Source organism: Rhizoctonia solani, chromosome 1 (genome assembly GCF_016906535.1).
Source record: "Rhizoctonia solani chromosome 1, complete sequence".
Classification (NCBI taxonomy): Eukaryota; Fungi; Basidiomycota; class Agaricomycetes; order Cantharellales; family Ceratobasidiaceae; genus Rhizoctonia; species Rhizoctonia solani.
This window is the reverse complement of record NC_057370.1, coordinates 66,719-84,909: the sequence shown is the minus strand read 5'-3', so window position 1 is coordinate 84,909 and position 18,191 is coordinate 66,719. Positions and strand designations below refer to the sequence as shown.

Here is an 18,191-nt window from a genome sequence, read left to right as displayed (position 1 = left end):
AATAGAAAATTCAGGCGATTCTAATGGTATATGTTAGGAGGTTATAACACCCTCCCAAACATCTCCACAGTGGAATAGACTCATGCCTGCCACACTCAACAAACCACTCACACAATTGGCAACATATCATCTTATGATTGTAACATATGCACTCAATCACTGACATGGAAAATGCATCAGGAATAAATGAATTAATGATAAATTTGGGTTTTTGAGATTATATGTAATTAATCTAAATTCAATCCACTAGGGTTCATAAGCCTCAGAATCTCTCAAGAGTGCTTTTGGAGGCAACTTGGGCAAATCCAAAATTCATAAATCTCATAAACTGAGGTTCTGTTATGGAATGACTAATTTAGACATATGCGCCCCTAATTGCCAATAGTGAATAGTGCGAACTGGAGTAATCATACTTGCTCTATCCAAATATGGGCATGAATATTACTATATTTGGAAACTGGCGGTGCTACAAGACCTTTTATACTTTATTTCCTCATTGCGCTTGCATATATACACGTCTGATTATGCGAAGTGGTCATAATATTATTTCTATGATTTATAGCATTTTTTGTATCATACATTCATATGTAGGAACGGTACTTATAGACCATAGAACAAGTGCAAGTAAGCATGCAAGCGCCGGCGCTTAGTAATTGCAAATAAGCGCCAAAGGTCGGCGGGGCGCGCCGACGCCGATATCTCGGCGGGAAATAGGCATATTACTATGCGGACAAATACCAATAGGTCGGAGGCTCCGGCATCTCAGTTCCTAAAAAGGAATCGTCTGATTCTGAGCCAAATTGATGGAGATACTAACCATTTAAGTTTCTAGCTTTTTCTATGAGATCCTACCTTGCCTCAAGGTTATTTTTAGCATTCACACTAATGTAATTTAGTCATGTATGCTCTAGAACATTCTGTAAATAGCCTTGGGTCTATCTCACTAGGACTTATTGGGACTAATTGGTCTTTATGTATCAAATAGCTCAGACTGTACCTCTCATGTAACTTCCTCTTTTGTACATCATGTATATAGTTATTTGTTCTCCCTCTGGGGTATATAAAGCCCCTGAGGGAGACCCCTTTGAATACAACTTTCTTTTCATCCCATTCTTACCCCTTGTGTGAACTTGAAGATCTATTAGATCTTCTTAGCTTAGTTTAGAGTGTCTTATTTCGCTTTCTTAGCCTCTTAAGCTCACTGAACTTAACCTGTAAGGTATCTCGGCGCATATAGCCTCTAGCAAGGTCCCAACAGATACTGGGTAGCTAGGAAAGGCTCTAGGGCGACCCTGAACCTCTTGAGTAAGTCAGTTGGGAGAGTTTAAGGCCTTGAGAGCGGCATATACACCTTAACTGAGTGCAATCTCAGTCAAATAAATTACTAACAAATCCAGATAAATTATAGTAGGTAACTAAGACTCAATACTAACTTTCATAATCTAGGTATAAGCATAACCAACCACCTGCATCTGCAGTAATTGCTTGATTACTTGTTAAGTGTAGGGATCACCCTGATTACTAACCTAATTTACCCTTATATAGCTAGTCTATTGCCTTTTATATCGATAGATAACTGATCTATTAATCACTTTATTATATTTTGTACTTAATTACATAGTCCCTAAAACCCTACTCTATAACAGGTTCATTCACATAAATCCACATAAATCAAAGACCCCTCCTTGTAAATTTTAGTTAATTCATGTGGATAAAAGGGGGGGAGTCAGAAATCTCTGCAACTGGTTCATATACATGAATTTACAGCTATCAACAATGATAATTCTGGGAGGTTTTCTCTGATTTGTAACTCTGATAAGGATCCCAATGACAAGAGTTACATGCACTCTTGACAGTACAATGAGCTACAAACACTGCAAATATTCATACATGCCAGTTGTAAATTATCTAACAGAATTCTACACCCCAGATAAACTCTGTTCAATGTTTTCTTTGGTTTTAGACAAAATATCTCAAGTGTCCAATGTGTGTCATTAGGGCACTGTCTTGGTACATGGTGAACAATTTTATCTCAACAACAACTGATTTGTTTTAAACAATCTCAAGTATAATTAGAATCCTCTGCTTACAAATATCCCCTGGCACCCCACAGGTTGCCACTGAACACTATCCCAACATGTTGCACTTTGGCCCATCCCGCCCTCTCCAACACATCCTGTCATGCTGCCTCTGTTTTTGTGAGCACAGCTCCCCATCTGAGTTGTGCATAGCTGATATACACTGTGTCACAAAGATACATTCAGTATATATGGACAACTGTGTATATACTCTATAGCAGATACATGGGGTGGCTCCATTATTTTGTCTGTTGGTGTATACCTTTGCTAGTTCTGTCTTTCAATTAGACTCTTGGTTTTTCTTGAGGGGCTGGCTCACAGACAGGGTCATCATTCCAACTGCAGTGAACTTCCAGCATCTGGAGCTATCCAGTACACCCTTAAGTGTCTATCACTCTGTGCAACTCAGTTTGCCTATTTTTTAGAATTTGCCTTTTGGGTGCCTTTCACATGTTTAATAGGCTGGGTTGATCTATCAATTGGGGCCAGGGTGTGTGACCATCTGTTTTTATAGGCTACTTGCTAAGCGCTGGGCGGTTGCTTTTGACCAAAAATCACGTGTTTTATGAAATCTGACCTATAAAAATAGGTTGACCACCTAATGAATAGCCAATATGACACCCATAGATTTAATCTGTTTTCTTGTTGGATTAGCAATGTGTTGTGCCGCTGGACAAGTGTCAGGTCAAAAGACAGGCTACGGACGTAGGCCAAGCCTGAAGTCTGTTATGGATATGACATTTCTTCTTTAAATCTGTACTTATTTTATTAATTACACTAGTAATCTCACAGTAAATAAATGAGATAAAGATGCGAACTAAGGTTTTCAAGGTCCCTCTATCCAATAGTGACCTTTACAAAACCTACAAAGCTCAGGAATACCCTTAATATGCAATGCCTTTTGCATATATGCTGTTTTCTCACTCATTTAAATATATATAAATTCAGCTGAGTAGATAAACAGTAACAAGTAATATTTCTCTTGTTTGTAGCATTTATTATTCAAGATTCTATCTTGTGGCTACACACAGAAATATTCAGGGTCCCCCCTGTCGCATAGGCAAGTGCTCCGGCGCTTAATCAGCCCTTAAGCGCCGACGCACTAAATGCGCCTTTTCTCCATCACCCGGGCATCCCACACTGCCGAATCGCTTGCGCTTAGGTGCGCATGTTTGTGCGCTCCAGAACGCTGGGTCAAACTCCCAAAACGGACAACATTTGGCTGAGTTATGCCCCATTTACTGTAAGTACCCAATGCAGAGGTATCCTACCTTTGGGATTGTTTACTCCAAGGATGAAACACTTAGCCTTGGGACATCTAAGGACCCACACAGGTAAATGCTGCCTTGGGGCAAACATTGCCTTGGGGCAAATATTAGGATCTGTTGTTTGTTTACTATGTACCAAAGTATTGGCTCCCTCAAGTGTTTCAGTTGCCACATACACCTCCTGTACCCCCTCTTGGTATCAATCATGTATATACTTGTTTGTGCGCCTTCTCAGGGTATAAAAGGACCCTGTGAAGACGCTTCTAATGCATCCATTTATCCACTCTTATATATTGACATATACACACAAGCCTTTAACAGCTTATCTGCGCATTTACTCTAGTGATTGACTCACTGTAAATAGCATAGGAGGTTATTCGGCGCACTAAGACCATAGGCCAGTCCCAACAGACACAGGGTAACCTATTAGTGTACTTACTGCAACCCTGTGCCCCTTGACTGTCACAGTTGTTGAGTTCAACATTGAGTATAGTGCGACAATACTGTAAGGATTGTTGTGATTGAGTGATAGTGTTTCAATCCACCATACCCCCTATATTGTAGATATCTTTATCTACAATATCTCATAAATCCTAGATATATTTTAGGTAAACCCCATAAGTCTTAAGTCTTACTTAAGCATATATAAGTCCTATACTTATTAGGCAAACCCTATAAATCCTGTACATTAGTCAGGTAACCCTCTTAATTAAGGTACTATCCTAGAAACCTTAAGTATACATACCCTTAGTCACTTAGGCTTAAGTAACATTAGTCTAAGGTACTATACATAACCAACCACCTGCACTTCATAGTTGCTAGACTATTTGTTAGGAGTTGTTATTCCTGATAACCTAGCCTATATTGTGCATATATTCTGTGCATATATTCTGATTCTTAATACCAGTTCTTAGTTATTCCCATATACTCTTTGTATATAGTAATTCTTTCTTACTCCTGTACTTACACAACTCTTAACATTGGTGACCACCGCAGGGCCTAGTGTTGGTTATCTTTAATTCTTACCTGTAATCTTTTGTACAAGCTTTCATACTTTGTATATACATTCTAATTGTGATACTCTACTAACATTCTTTTATGTCTAGAAGATCAAGTAGACCTGCATCCTCTAATAGGACCCCTTGGGACACAAGACTTTCAAGAGAAGGTATGCCTAGACATAGTACCCCTAGAAGCTCTGTGCTTCCTAGAGACAGCATACCTATAGATAGTCCCAGCAACCCTTTTGGACCTACTAGGTACTCTATTGAGCAATCCTCTCCTGAGGAGCTAGTGATTCCCCAACCTATCCAACCCTATGAATCACCCATCAAGCCACATGCTTCCATGCCAGCCTTGGAAGACCCTCAAGCAGGACCTAGTAGCTCAAGAAGAATATCACCCCACTCTCATAAGTCATCATCCAGACACTCTCCAAGATTGTCTCCTTTGGAATATGAAGCTATTCAGGAAGCAAACAAGCTAGCTAAGCCAAGTTCTTCTATAAGGAAGCCTTCACCTTTTGGTCATAAGACTAGCCCAGCTACCTTCCAGAGGATGATACCTGTATTTGGACTTCCTGATATAGAGATGTTGGAACCTTCCTCTAGTAAAACTCAGCCCTCTGAGCCTATGAACTCTCATGAGCTTAAGAGATCTAAAGGAAAGACTTCTGAAGCCCACATATCTAAGCATAGGGAAACTCAAGCTGCCTTACTGGATCCTAATGATAGGTCTTTTACTAATGACCCAGCTATCCAGAAATACCTACCCTATTCTCCTTCCACTACCTTATACCCTTTAAATGAAGAATTTCCAGGAGAATTCAACTATCAGCCTGACTGTACTCAGATGACCTCTTGGTGCAGGAAGAACCCTCAAGCTAATAGTTTCAGGAAAGTTTACAGGCAGCTAGGAAGAGTATTCTATCATGTGGAGATACCTCCAGCACATGAGAATCGCTTCCCCTCACCTTCTTGTGAGCAATGGGCTTCTCACTACTTCAAACTACTAGATACTGTAGTAACCTTTAGACCTACATGTTGCATCACTACCAAGTTAGTCCCTGCTCAAGAAATCAACCATTGGCCTGAATATGGTAAGTTGCACATAGACCTGAATAAACTAATCAAGAGAACTGTTCAGAGCGTCTATGACATGGAAGAACTATTGCCTATTCCAGAATGGCCAGAACATGACTGCCTATTCACCTCTCATTCCTTTGAGGTAGCTGCAGTCACTTATAGGGATCAGATGGAGCGTTTCATTCAGAAGCTATATGAGATCCTTGGTAGACAACTTCAGACTGGACCACCTTCCCCAGTCATCTCTGCAGGACATCTCAGTGAGGTAGAACCTGGACAAGAACACCTTAGAGATAGGACTCTACAACTCAAGCAAGATATGACACTGTTAGTGCCCAAAAGTTCTAGAGCCTCTCCTGTCACTCCACAGGAGGCGGCTCAAGAAAACTTACTAAGGAGTCTTATCAAGCCCACAAGTCAAGTTACTATTACTAGTCCTTTACTTCCAGAACCTCAAGTCTCTCCTCCAGCTGTAGCCTTGAACACCTCCAGCAGTACTCCTCCAGGACACCCTCCTAGTAGCCTTCATTCATCTAAAGCCTCTCTTACTGTTACTATGCAACCTAGGTATTTAGGACCTGATAATGGAACCACACTTATTCCCTCAGAACCTTTACCATCACCTCCTAGCTCTATTGCTACTTCTTCCTCTAGATCTATACCCTTAGGAAGAATACCAGAAGAGTCACCCCATGTAACATTACAAGTCCCACCTACCTTAGAAAGGACTGAGAGACTTAGGAGAGAAGCTGCTAGATCTCTAGGACCTAGACCACCTACTCCTAGACCCACTATAGTCCCTTCCACTAGTTCAGAAGAAACCTTACCATCATCACCCAGAGGTAATGCAAGTGTTCCTATTGCCCAACCTTCAGCTATACCTCCTTTCAATATACAAGCCCTTGAAGACTACATCAACAATCTTTCAGATGGAAGTATAGATGGCTTAAGTTCTTCTGAATCATCAACTGGAAGAGACCAAGTAGCCCCAGAACTAATAGCCCCAGCTACTCCTGCTGATTCTATTACTTCTGTCTCAAGTGCTGCTACTCATACCATGCAAATCCCAGTAGCACAGTCTACTCCCAGGATTAGGAGCCAAGTAGAAGAGGATAATGTTAGGAATATACCTTATAATCCACCTTTAAGCAACGCTGCTAGAAGAGTTAGCCTTGCAGGCCCAAGTATTCCTCTTAGAGATCCACCTCCACATGCTGACTTTATTAATTGCAGATCTTCCTTGGGAGCAAATCGGCAATCCTCAGGAAGACCAGCTATACCAGCTGAATCCTTTACCAGAGTATCTACAATCCCAGAAGAGCGCTCCTCTAGACTAGCTGAAAGTGCCCACAGGAGACCTACCTCCTCTCCTGAATCAAGAAGAACTCCTCTAAGTATCCATACCAATTTACCTTACTTGCAGGAGCAGCCAGCACCAGTTACTAGAGAAGAAGCTAATATGAGTAGGAGAGGAAACTTCTTAGCCCCTCTACTAGCACCTGTCCCACAACTTCAAGTACCTCCAGCACCACCCATTGATAGGACTAGGTTACCTCCTCATATTGTAGGACGTATGGTCTCCTCTAGAAGGTTTAGTGAGCTGTTTAATGATCCACCTCCTAGGGATCAACTTAGAGATAGACTAGCTCCCTTAGCTGAAGGAGGAGGAGGAAATGACCCACCATATGATAGCAATGAGGGAGATTTTGATAACTCTGGTAGAAGAAGGAATAACCCACCTAGAAGGAATGGAGGAGGACCTCCCAACAACCCAGAAGACCCAGGAAATGAACCATATGCTCAAGCAAATGCAGCTAGAGCTAGACCTTTCAATCCAGCTCCTGTACATTTTGATACTAAGCTGAAACCTGACATAATCCCAGAGTGGGATGGAGACACTAAGAAGCTGTCGCGCTGGATGACATCCATCAACAACATAGCTGAGTATAGTAGCTACACTAGAATTCAGCTTGGACAGCAGATTCCTCTCAGGTTCACAGGAAGAGCTCTTAGATGGTTCAATGCATTAGATAAGGACTATAGGCGAATTATAACTGAAGACTGGCCAGCACTTAGGCAAGCTATCACTATCCACTTCATGAATAGGACCTTCCTGAACAGAAGCAAGAATGAAGCCATGCGCATCAGGTTCAGGGATAAAGATCATTCAGAAGAGACTCCAGAAGACTATGTCATCAGGAAGATGGAGGCTCTTACTATTGTTAGCAACTGGACTGACTCTGAATTAATCTTTGAAATCATGAATGGTGCTCCTAAGTCCTGGACCACGCATATAGACACCTCAAGAATAGTCACTTGGGAAGACTTCCTTGACAAGATTGCATGGCATGAGGAGGACCTTTTGGGAAAAGATTCTTCTCATAACTCTGACATACAGCGTCAACTACACCAGATGCAATCTACTCTCAAGAGACTAGAAGGAAACAGGCACTCTAGGCCAAGTGCGCGCTCACACTTAGCAGGATCTAAACCAGTAGGATGGCATCAAAATAATCCTCCACCAAAATACCCTAAGGATGACTCTACAGTATCTAAAGGTAAAACTCCTAAAGACAAGAAAGCTAGACCTTGTAGACACTGTGGAAGTATGATGCACTGGGATAGAGACTGTAAGCATGCCAAGAAGAACTCCAGATTTGTGCGATCACATATGGCACAAGCAGATGATGATGAATGGGAAGCCCAAGAAGCTTATGAAGATCTCTGTGATGAAGCCTACCTTGATGAAACAGAATATGACACTGAAGGAGAAGAGTCTGTTTCTGAGGAAGAACAGGATTTTCATAAGCCCCTTCAGTCATTAGCTGTCTCTACCTCCAGCGCTAAGCCCAGCTCTGGATCCCAGGAGGAACAGCATGGTCTGGAGGGGACCACTGTCAGCCAGGGTACTAACTCTGCTGACCAGGGCAGTAAGGAATCTGATTCATCTGTATTCTCTGGATATGTACAACCCAAGCTCCCCACTAGGAAGAGCCTTAATAAGAAACTGAAAATGGCTAGTAGTCATACGGCTATTGCCAAAATGGAGAAGAAATCACTCTCAAGCGATTAATGTCAAGACCACCAGGAACTGCTTTCTTTGGATCTAAAGCCACCATCATCAAAGGTTGGCTTCAGACAAATAATGGACCTAAGAAGCGCATCACCTTTGACTCAGGATCAGAGATCACTCTCATTAATGAGTCAATACTTAAAACTCTAGATCCATCACCTAGAGTGCGCATTGGACAAAAACTCAAGTTAATTCAAGTTACTGGGAACAGTAGCTTATCACAGTATATTTCCCTTCCTATCATCTTTGATACTGAACAAGGATTAGTTAAAATGATTGTAGAAGCCTACATAGTTCCCAACATGAACACACCTTTTATCTTAGGAACAGACTTTGCATCTCAGTATCAACCGTCATTAGTTAGGAATGGAGATGGAACAAGGATAGTTTTTGGGGATACAGGACGTTCTATTCCTGTGGAAGAATCAGATTCCAGCCCAAGAATTGACCAACAAGGTAATACCTTTATGGTTGAAGTTGCGCAAGGATTCATCAAGAATTCTGAGAAAATCAAGATCTCTAAGAAGGCCTACAAGAAGCGACTTCAACATAGGAAATTACCTCCCAATACTGTCAAAGTAAAAGTCTATGAGACAGTTACCATCCCAGCGCATACCATCAAGCTCATCAAAGTCAAGACAATATGGAAGGAAGGTCAAGCCTCTGGTTTTATGGACAGATCTTTCAATTCCCATTGACAAGAAGAACATCTGTTTGCAATAACAGACTGCCTGATAGATAGGAACAATCCCAAGATTCAGGTTTCTAACCTATCAGAACATCCTTTAAGATTGCAAGGAGGAGAAATTCTTGGATATATGCATGATCCTAACAAATACCTTGCAAAGGAAAAGGACATTGCTAAGGAAGAAAAAGACAGCATTATCAAGTATGCTACCTTAGTGCAAGCCATGGTGCAGAGGAAAGCTGAAGAGAAGCCTACTGTGCAAGAAGAGGAATTAATGAAGTCGCCTGAAGGAGGACCTAAGACTGCTGAAGTACCTGACCCAGAACCTGTCCCTTCAGATAGATTTCTTCAAGAAGTTAATTTCTCAGAACATCTCACCCCTAATCAAAGGGCTAAACTAGAAAAAGTTTTGCGCAAGCATGAGTTAGCCTTTGGATTAGATGGTAGACTTGGTACTCATATCACTCAACTGGAAATTAGACTAAGGCCAGGAACTAAAGAAATATCTCTAACCCCTTACCATGCTTCTCCAGCTAAAAGAGAAGTCATTGACAAGCAGATTGAGGAATGGCTTAAACTTGGAGTCATTGAGCCATCCAAAAGTGCTTGGGGATTTCCAGTCATAGTAGTCTATCACAACAGTAAACCCAGACTATGTGTGGATTACAGACGTCTCAATGAAGTAGCTGTACCAGATGAGTATCCCTTACCAAAGCAAACTGACATTTTGCATGCCTTGGAAGGATCTCAATGGCTTACTACCTTAGATGCGCTAGCTGGTTTCACTCAGCTAACCATTAAGGAGGAAGACAGAGAGAAACTTGCTTTCAGATGTCACAACGGCCATTGGCAACCTACCAAACTACTCTTTGGATATAGGAATGGACCAGCAGAGTTCCAGCGTGTCATGAATAGGATACTTTCAAGATTTCTATGGCAATTTGCCCTAGTATATATTGATGACATAGTGATCTATAGTGTTAAGTTTGAAGACCATTGCAATCACTTAGATCAAGTCTTAGGAGCTATTGAAGAAGCTGAAATCACCCTATCTCCAAAGAAATGTCACATTGGATACCAATCACTACTATTGCTAGGACAGAAGGTATCAAGATTAGGTCTATCAACCCACAAGGAAAAAGTTGATGCTATCTTAGAGTTGGAACCCCCTAAAAATGTTCCTACCTTACAGACTTTCCTAGGGATGATGACTTATTTCTCTAGCTATATTCCCTTCTACTCATGGATTGTAGCGCCTTTGTTCAAGCTTCTCAAGAAAGGAACAGCTTGGTCTTGGGAGGAAAAGGAACAACAAGCATTTGAACTTGCTAAAGAGGCCCTAGCATCTGCTCCAGTAATGGCTTATCCTATTATTGGAAAACCTTACAGATTATATACAGATGCATGCAACTATGGCCTTGGAGGAATATTACAGCAAGTCCAATCAATCAAGATAAAAGACTTAAAAGGGACAAAGGCATACAAGTACTTAAGGGGGGAATATGATAAAGGAAACCCAGTTCCCAGAATGACAATTCCTGCTTCCAAGCAGAGAGACGACGTGACTGGGGGGGATACATGGGATAAGCAAGACTTTGAAGAAACAACTGTACAAGTGGAGCGAGTCATTGCTTATTGGTCAAGGATTCTAAAAGAAGCAGAAAGAAACTACTCCCCAACAGAGCGCAAAGCATTAGCCCTCAAGGAAGCACTTGTGAAATTTCAGGTATACTTGGAAGGAGCTGAATTTGTTGCTATCACAGATCACGCCGCTCTCACCTGGAGCAAGACTTACAATAATGTCAACAGAAGACTCATGACATGGGGCTTAGTATTCTCAGCCTACCCAGGAATGCAGATTGTGCACCGCGCAGGAAGAGTACATGACAATGCAGATCCTATCTCAAGACTTAGGAGGAGAACCCCATATCATACCAGCCCTCTGGCAGATCAATCGACTCCACTCAAGCTCAATATGGAGGAAGACCCATTAAGAAACCTCTATAAGGAAATAAATGAACGTTTTGAAGAGAAACTTCTTAGAGTTGCAAGCGCATTCACCCAGAGTTACAAAATTGGAAATAGCCAGAAGCCCATCAAGAAGTGGATACCCACACCGGCAGAAGCTATATCTTATCAAACAACTACCTCATACTCTGTGGAAATATCAATAAACTCAGAAGAAATCACAAGGTTCATAGAAGCATACAAGAAGGACTCCCATTTTAAGCAAGTAATGGAAGAGTTCAAGTCGCACCACAATCCACTCAATCCACCCTTCCATCAATACCAGATAGGAGATAATGGATTGATCTACTTTATAGATTCCCAGGAAAAGTATTGGCTATGTGTACCTAGGGATCTACAAGTAGATATTTTGAAGGAAAATCATGATAACCTCAATCAAGGAGCACATGCTGGTTATGCTAAGACATATCATCGAATTGCTTCTGTTTACTATTGGCCTAAGATGGCTAGAAGCATTCAGAAGTATGTACACACTTGTGATATCTGTCAGAAAGCAGGACATCGACGGCATGGACCCAGAGGATTCCTTCAACCTTTACCTATTCCACAGCAACCCTTTGAAGTAGTATCAATGGACTTCATCATGGATCTTCCACCAAGTAACAACTACAACGCTATCCTAGTTATTGTGGACAAACTAACTAAGTATGGACATTTCATCCCATGTACTACTCAGATAGATGAAGTACAAACAGCGCAACTGTTCCATGATCACATATGGTGTCACTATGGTTTACCTCGGCAAGTAATCACTGATAGAGATGCTAGATGGACAGGAGCCTTTTGGGGTCACTTAGTTAGTATGTTAGGAATTTGGCAAGCACTCACCACTGCACATCATCCTCAGAGTGATGGACAAACAGAGATACTTAATCAAACTACAGAAGTGGCTATTAGAGTATTCACTAACCCAGCTAAGGACAATTGGAGTAAGCTTCTATCAGGATTTGCGCACTCATACAATACAAGTGTGCATACATCCACACAACAGACACCAGCCTTCCTACTCCGCGGATTCCAGCCTCTAACATCAGCCAACTTACTGGCTCTCACTTCTGAGAACATTCCAAGACCAGCCCAAGAAAGTCAAACAGCTGAAGAATTCAAGGAATCCATGGAATTAGCACAATCATTAGCTAAGGACGCTCTCAAAGTAGCTCAGAATTATCAACAGAAATACTATAATTCTGACAAGACACATGTCACCTTTGAGCCAGGAGATTTAGTCTTAATCAATCCCCATTCCTTAAACCTACTCAAACATCAGTCAGGGAAAGGGAATAAGCTAAATATGCGTTATGAAGGACCATTTGAAGTCATGGAAAGCATATCACCAGTAGCATATAGGATAAGATTACCTGCTAGCTATCGCATACACCCAATCATTAACATAGCCCACTTGGAATCTTACAAGGCATCACCCCCAGAGTTTGGAAACCAACCCACTCAGAACATACCTAGAGAGGACTTCCAACAAATGCCTGAATATGAGGTGGAAAAGATAGTAGAAGAAAGGACAGTCAAGAAGGGCAACAAGAGGATTAGGCAGTACAAAATCCGTTGGCTTGGGTACAGCTCAGAACATGATAGATGGAGGACAGAAAAAGAATTAAGGAATGCCCCAGAAGTAATCAAAGAATGGAAGCAAACCTCTGGCTCCACTATCCATCCCAATCACAAGAAGAAGAAGGAGTTCTAAGCTCCACATGGCTTCTTCCATGTACCACAGGTGTAACTAAACCGGTCATATCCTCCAAGATAGGAAATAACAACATACTCAATGTTCAAATCTCTAAGTCAAACCTATCTTATGGAGGATGGATTTTGTATAAATGCTATCACTCAACTCTCTCCATTGCCATCCCACTCACACTGAATACGTCTACTCAGTACTCTATCAATATGTCTTTTGCTCAAAGCTTCTACTGCTTCCCCATCTTCACCACCTATTGCAATGATGTGCCTCTCTCCCCTGAGACAGGTATTATTGAGGCTAATCATGTCCGCGACTTATACTACATTTATGCTAACCGCCACAATGATCACCCTTCACCCTACTCAGAAAACCATCCTGACCCTCTGGAGCGGCACATTCATGCTATGCCAGATGTTGAGGTGTTCCTCATGGCTGATGATCACCCTCCTCAGTGGTTCCTAGGTGTTGACCTTGCCCATGCTCTCCATGGGGCCTACTACCATGCTCTCCAGGTCTTTGGGGATGCTGTTCAACCCACAGGATGGAATTGCCATGATCCTTGGGGCAATTATGATTATGCCTCTAAGCTAGAAGAGATCAACTTCCCATACATCCCTTGTCCTATCTGCTTCACTCGCAATCTCTACCACTTCCCCTTTGACACCTTCCATGAATTACAGCGCCAAGTCCACCACAACAATTTCTATGTCATCTGCCTCAACGCGCTTTCCATCATTATTAATGCTACCAAGCAGAACCATTACAGCAACCTGGCTCATGTTGGGTACATTTGTGGTTCCCCTGCTTGCGTATCAGCACACCGCTTCTGGTGTTGTCTACACGGGCACCCTGTCATTGATAGCTCTGAAGACGATTTATCAGATGCGGGTAAGCAGAATTTGGCATAGAATTAATATGTGCACTGAATATACAAGGATATGTGTCACAGGATTCCCTATCAACGACTACGACGCCAACAATGAGTCCTTGGGCCCGCTTACGCCGCCAACTGAAGTTTCTTTGCCGCCTGCGTTGGAAGAATTTGCGGAACAGATCTTCAACTACGCCGCTTGGGGAATCGAGCCTCCCGTCATCCCTGAGTCCCACGGAATCCAATGGTTGGGACAGCAATACGGCAATTCATTCACTGCGCCGGAGTTCAAGCCCTTGCACGCCGCAAGCAATGCAGGCGAGTACCCTGCACCTCCCAACAACAGCAACTACGAGCTCGACGTCAACGCTCTTACCAAGCAGCTTGCGCAAGTGGCCGTTGTACAGGACGCCAATCCCGCACCCCTGTACTTCAGCGCCGACTTCGTCGAATCTATTTGGGAATGGCCTGGAGAACCTCAGCCCGTCGCCGACCTGGGACCTCCTGAGTGGCCCTCCGTACCACAGCAGCACACGCCTCCGTTTTCATGGGAAGACCATTGGCACAAGGTTCGCGCCCGCGACTTAAGGACCGGAGGGGATATGGACTTCGACATTGGCGGAGGTATCGAGATCAACGCTAACCATGTCATTCAAACTCGTCCTGTAACCTCTAACTAGTAGTCAGCGTCACCTTTAGCCTTGTAACCTCCAATCCGTGCTTTCAGCACCTCCTTTCCTGTACTCTGCGACCATTAATGCTCTACTTGCGAATCTGATCGTTTTTGACTCGTCTAAATAATCGTCGCTAAGAATTCGACCCTTATTCGTGTGAACGTCCCACCACACTTAGTACCGATCGATAGCCACGACTCGATAGATATCGACAGCACTTTTAACTAAGTCAAAAGCTTCAGATTTGACCTTGCAATAATTACAACAAGTAAATACCCGACACCAGCTGAATACTCCAAGCAGGTGACTAAGCCTTAAGCGCCCATGGCTCCGACGCCCCAAGACTTAGCCATAAAATTGAGGAATCTAATTCCAATTACAAGGAGTATAATCAATTAGCATCAAACCATTAATTAGGAAGCCATCTCTTGATAGGACAAGTCCAGATTGGGGGGGATATGTTATGGATATGACATTTCTTCTTTAAATCTGTACTTATTTTATTAATTACACTAGTAATCTCACAGTAAATAAATGAGATAAAGATGCGAACTAAGGTTTTCAAGGTCCCTCTATCCAATAGTGACCTTTACAAAACCTACAAAGCTCAGGAATACCCTTAATATGCAATGCCTTTCGCATATATGCTGTTTTCTCACTCATTTAAATATATATAAATTCAGCTGAGTAGATAAACAGTAACAAGTAATATTTCTCTTGTTTGTAGTATTTATTATTCAAGATTCTATCTTGTGGCTACACACAGAAATATTCAGGGTCCCCCCTGTCGCATAGGCAAGTGCTCCGGCGCTTAATCAGCCCTTAAGCGCCGACGCACTAAATGCGCCTTTTCTCCATCACCCGGGCATCCCACACTGCCGAATCGCTTGCGCTTAGGTGCGCATGTTTGTGCGCTCCAGAACGCTGGGTCAAACTCCCAAAACGGACAACATTTGGCTGAGTTATGCCCCATTTACTGTAAGTACCCAATGCAGAGGTATCCTACCTTTGGGATTGTTTACTCCAAGGATGAAACACTTAGCCTTGGGACATCTAAGGACCCACACAGGTAAATGCTGCCTTGGGGCAAACATTGCCTTGGGGCAAATATTAGGATCTGTTGTTTGTTTACTATGTACCAAAGTATTGGCTCCCTCAAGTGTTTCAGTTGCCACATACACCTCCTGTACCCCCTCTTGGTATCAATCATGTATATACTTGTTTGTGCGCCTTCTCAGGGTATAAAAGGACCCTGTGAAGACGCTTCTAATGCATCCATTTATCCACTCTTATATATTGACATATACACACAAGCCTTTAACAGCTTATCTGCGCATTTACTTAGTGATTGACTCACTGTAAATAGCATAGGAGGTTATTCGGCGCACTAAGACCATAGGCCAGTCCCAACAGACACAGGGTAACCTATTAGTGTACTTACTGCAACCCTGTTAAGAGTTGTGTAAGTACAGGAGTAAGAAAGAATTACTATATACAAAATGTATATGAGAATAACTAAGAACTAGTATTAAGAATCAGAATATATGCACAGAATATATGCGCAATATAGGCTAGATTATCAGGAATAACAACTCCTAACAAATAGTCTAGCAACTATGAAGTGCAGGTGGTTGGTTATGTATAGTACCTTAGACTAATGTTACTTAAGCCTAAGTGACTAAGGGTATGTGTACTTAAGGTTTCTGGGATAGTACCTTAAGTAAGAGGGTTACCTGACTAATGTACAGGATTTATAGGATTTGCCTAATAAGTATAGGACTTATATATGCTTAAGTAAGACTTAAGACTTATGGGATTTACCTAAAATATATCTAGGATTTATGAGATATTGTAGATAAAGATATCTACAATATAGGGGGTATGGTGGATTGAAACACTATCACTCAATCACAACAATCCTTACAGTATTGTCGCACTATACTCAATGTTGAACTCAACAACTGTGACAGTCAAGGGGCACAGGGTTGCAGTAAGTACACTAATAGGTTACCCTGTGTCTGTTGGGACTGGCCTATGGTCTTAGTGCGCCGAATAACCTCCTATGCTATTTACAGTGAGTCAATCACTAAAGTAAATGCGCAGATAAGCTGTTAAAGGCTTGTGTGTATATGTCAATATATAAGAGTGGATAAATGGATGCATTAGAAGCGTCTTCACAGGGTCCTTTTATACCCTGAGAAGGCGCACAAACAAGTATATACATGATTGATACCAAGAGGGGGTACAGGAGGTATATGTGGCAACTGAAACACTTGAAGGAGCCAATACTTTGGTACATAGTAAACAAACAACAGATCCTAATATTTGCCCCAAGGCAATGTTTGCCCCAAGGCAGTATTTACCTGTGTGGGTCCTTAGATGTCCCAAGGCTAAGTGTTTCATCCTTGGAGTAAACAGTCCCAAAGGTAGGATACCTCTGCATTGGGTACTTACAGTAAATGGGGCATAACTCAGCCAAATGTTGTCCGTTTTGGGAGTTTGACCCAGCGTTCTGGAGCGCACAAACATGCGCACCTAAGCGCAAGTAATTCGGCAGTGTGAGATGCCCGGGTGATGGAGAAAAGACGCATTTAGTGCGTCGGCGCTTAAGGGCTGATTAAGCGCCGGAGCACTTGCCTATGCAACAGGGGGGACCCTGAATATTTCTGTGTGTAGCCACGAGATGGAATCTTGAATAATAAATGCTACAAACAAGAGAAATATTACTTGTTACTGTTTATCTACTCAGCTGAATTTATATATATTTAAATGAGTGAGAAAACAGCATATATGCAAAAGGCATTGCATATTAAGGGTATTCCTGAGCTTTGTAGGTTTTGTAAAGGTCACTATTGGATAGAGGGACCTTGAAAACCTTAGTTCGCATCTTTATCTCATTTATTTACTGTGAGATTACTAGTGTAATTAATAAAATAAGTACAGATTTAAAGAAGAAATGTCATATCCATAACAGACCCTGTGCCCCTTGACTGTCACAGTTGTTGAGTTCAACATTGAGTATAGTGCAACAATACTGTAAGGATTGTTGTGATTGAGTGATAGTGTTTCAATCCACCATACCCCTTATATTGTAGATAGCTTTATCTACAATATCTCATAAATCCTAGATATATTTTAGGTAAACCCCATAAGTCTTAAGTCTTACTTAAGCATATATAAGTCCTATACTTATTAGGCAAACCCTATAAATCCTGTACATTAGTCAGGTAACTCTCTTACTTAAGGTACTATCCTAGAAACCTTAAGTATACATACCCTTAGTCACTTAGGCTTAAGTAACATTAGTCTAAGGTACTATACATAACCAACCACCTGCACTTCATAGTTGCTAGACTATTTGTTAGGAGTTGTTATTCCTGATAACCTAGCCTATATTGTGCATATATTCTGTGCATATATTCTGATTCTTAATACTAGTTCTTAGTTATTCCCATATACTCTTTGTATATAGTAATTCTTTCTTACTCCTGTACTTACACAACTCTTAACAAAGTCCTTATTGGCTCAAGTTGTTGCTCTAGAAACCCGGCTGATCTACACCAATCAGCAATGATCTCAACTTGCAGCCCGGCCGTGAGCTTAGTATATGCTCAAACTCCAGGTTTTACTGTGAATCGCTACAATTCCGGCTGTAGGGTCATACATCACGCGTCCCGTAGGATTCTTCAAGAAAGAAATCTTGCTTCACTGATAACTTCTCCATGCCTCTT

At 41.9% G+C, this 18,191-nt stretch overlaps 2 protein-coding genes across 2 annotated transcripts; both read left to right on the top strand.

The window, feature by feature from the left end:
• Positions 1-3,184: 3,184 nt before the first annotated feature.
• On the top strand, positions 3,185-12,918 carry RhiXN_03533 (Retrovirus-related Pol polyprotein from transposon; the record flags this gene model as incomplete). Its single annotated transcript, XM_043323350.1, has 6 exons — positions 3,185-3,240; positions 4,453-4,514; positions 4,575-8,395; positions 8,455-8,713; positions 8,771-9,169; positions 9,230-12,918. The coding sequence occupies 6 exons, from the start codon at positions 3,185-3,187 to the stop codon at positions 12,916-12,918; spliced, it is 8,286 nt and encodes a 2,761-aa protein (XP_043175769.1).
• A 203-nt stretch (positions 12,919-13,121) lies between these two features.
• Positions 13,122-14,466, top strand: RhiXN_03532 (uncharacterized protein; the record flags this gene model as incomplete). Its single annotated transcript, XM_043323349.1, has 2 exons — positions 13,122-13,803; positions 13,865-14,466. The coding sequence occupies 2 exons, from the start codon at positions 13,122-13,124 to the stop codon at positions 14,464-14,466; spliced, it is 1,284 nt and encodes a 427-aa protein (XP_043175768.1).
• Positions 14,467-18,191: the final 3,725 nt, after the last annotated feature.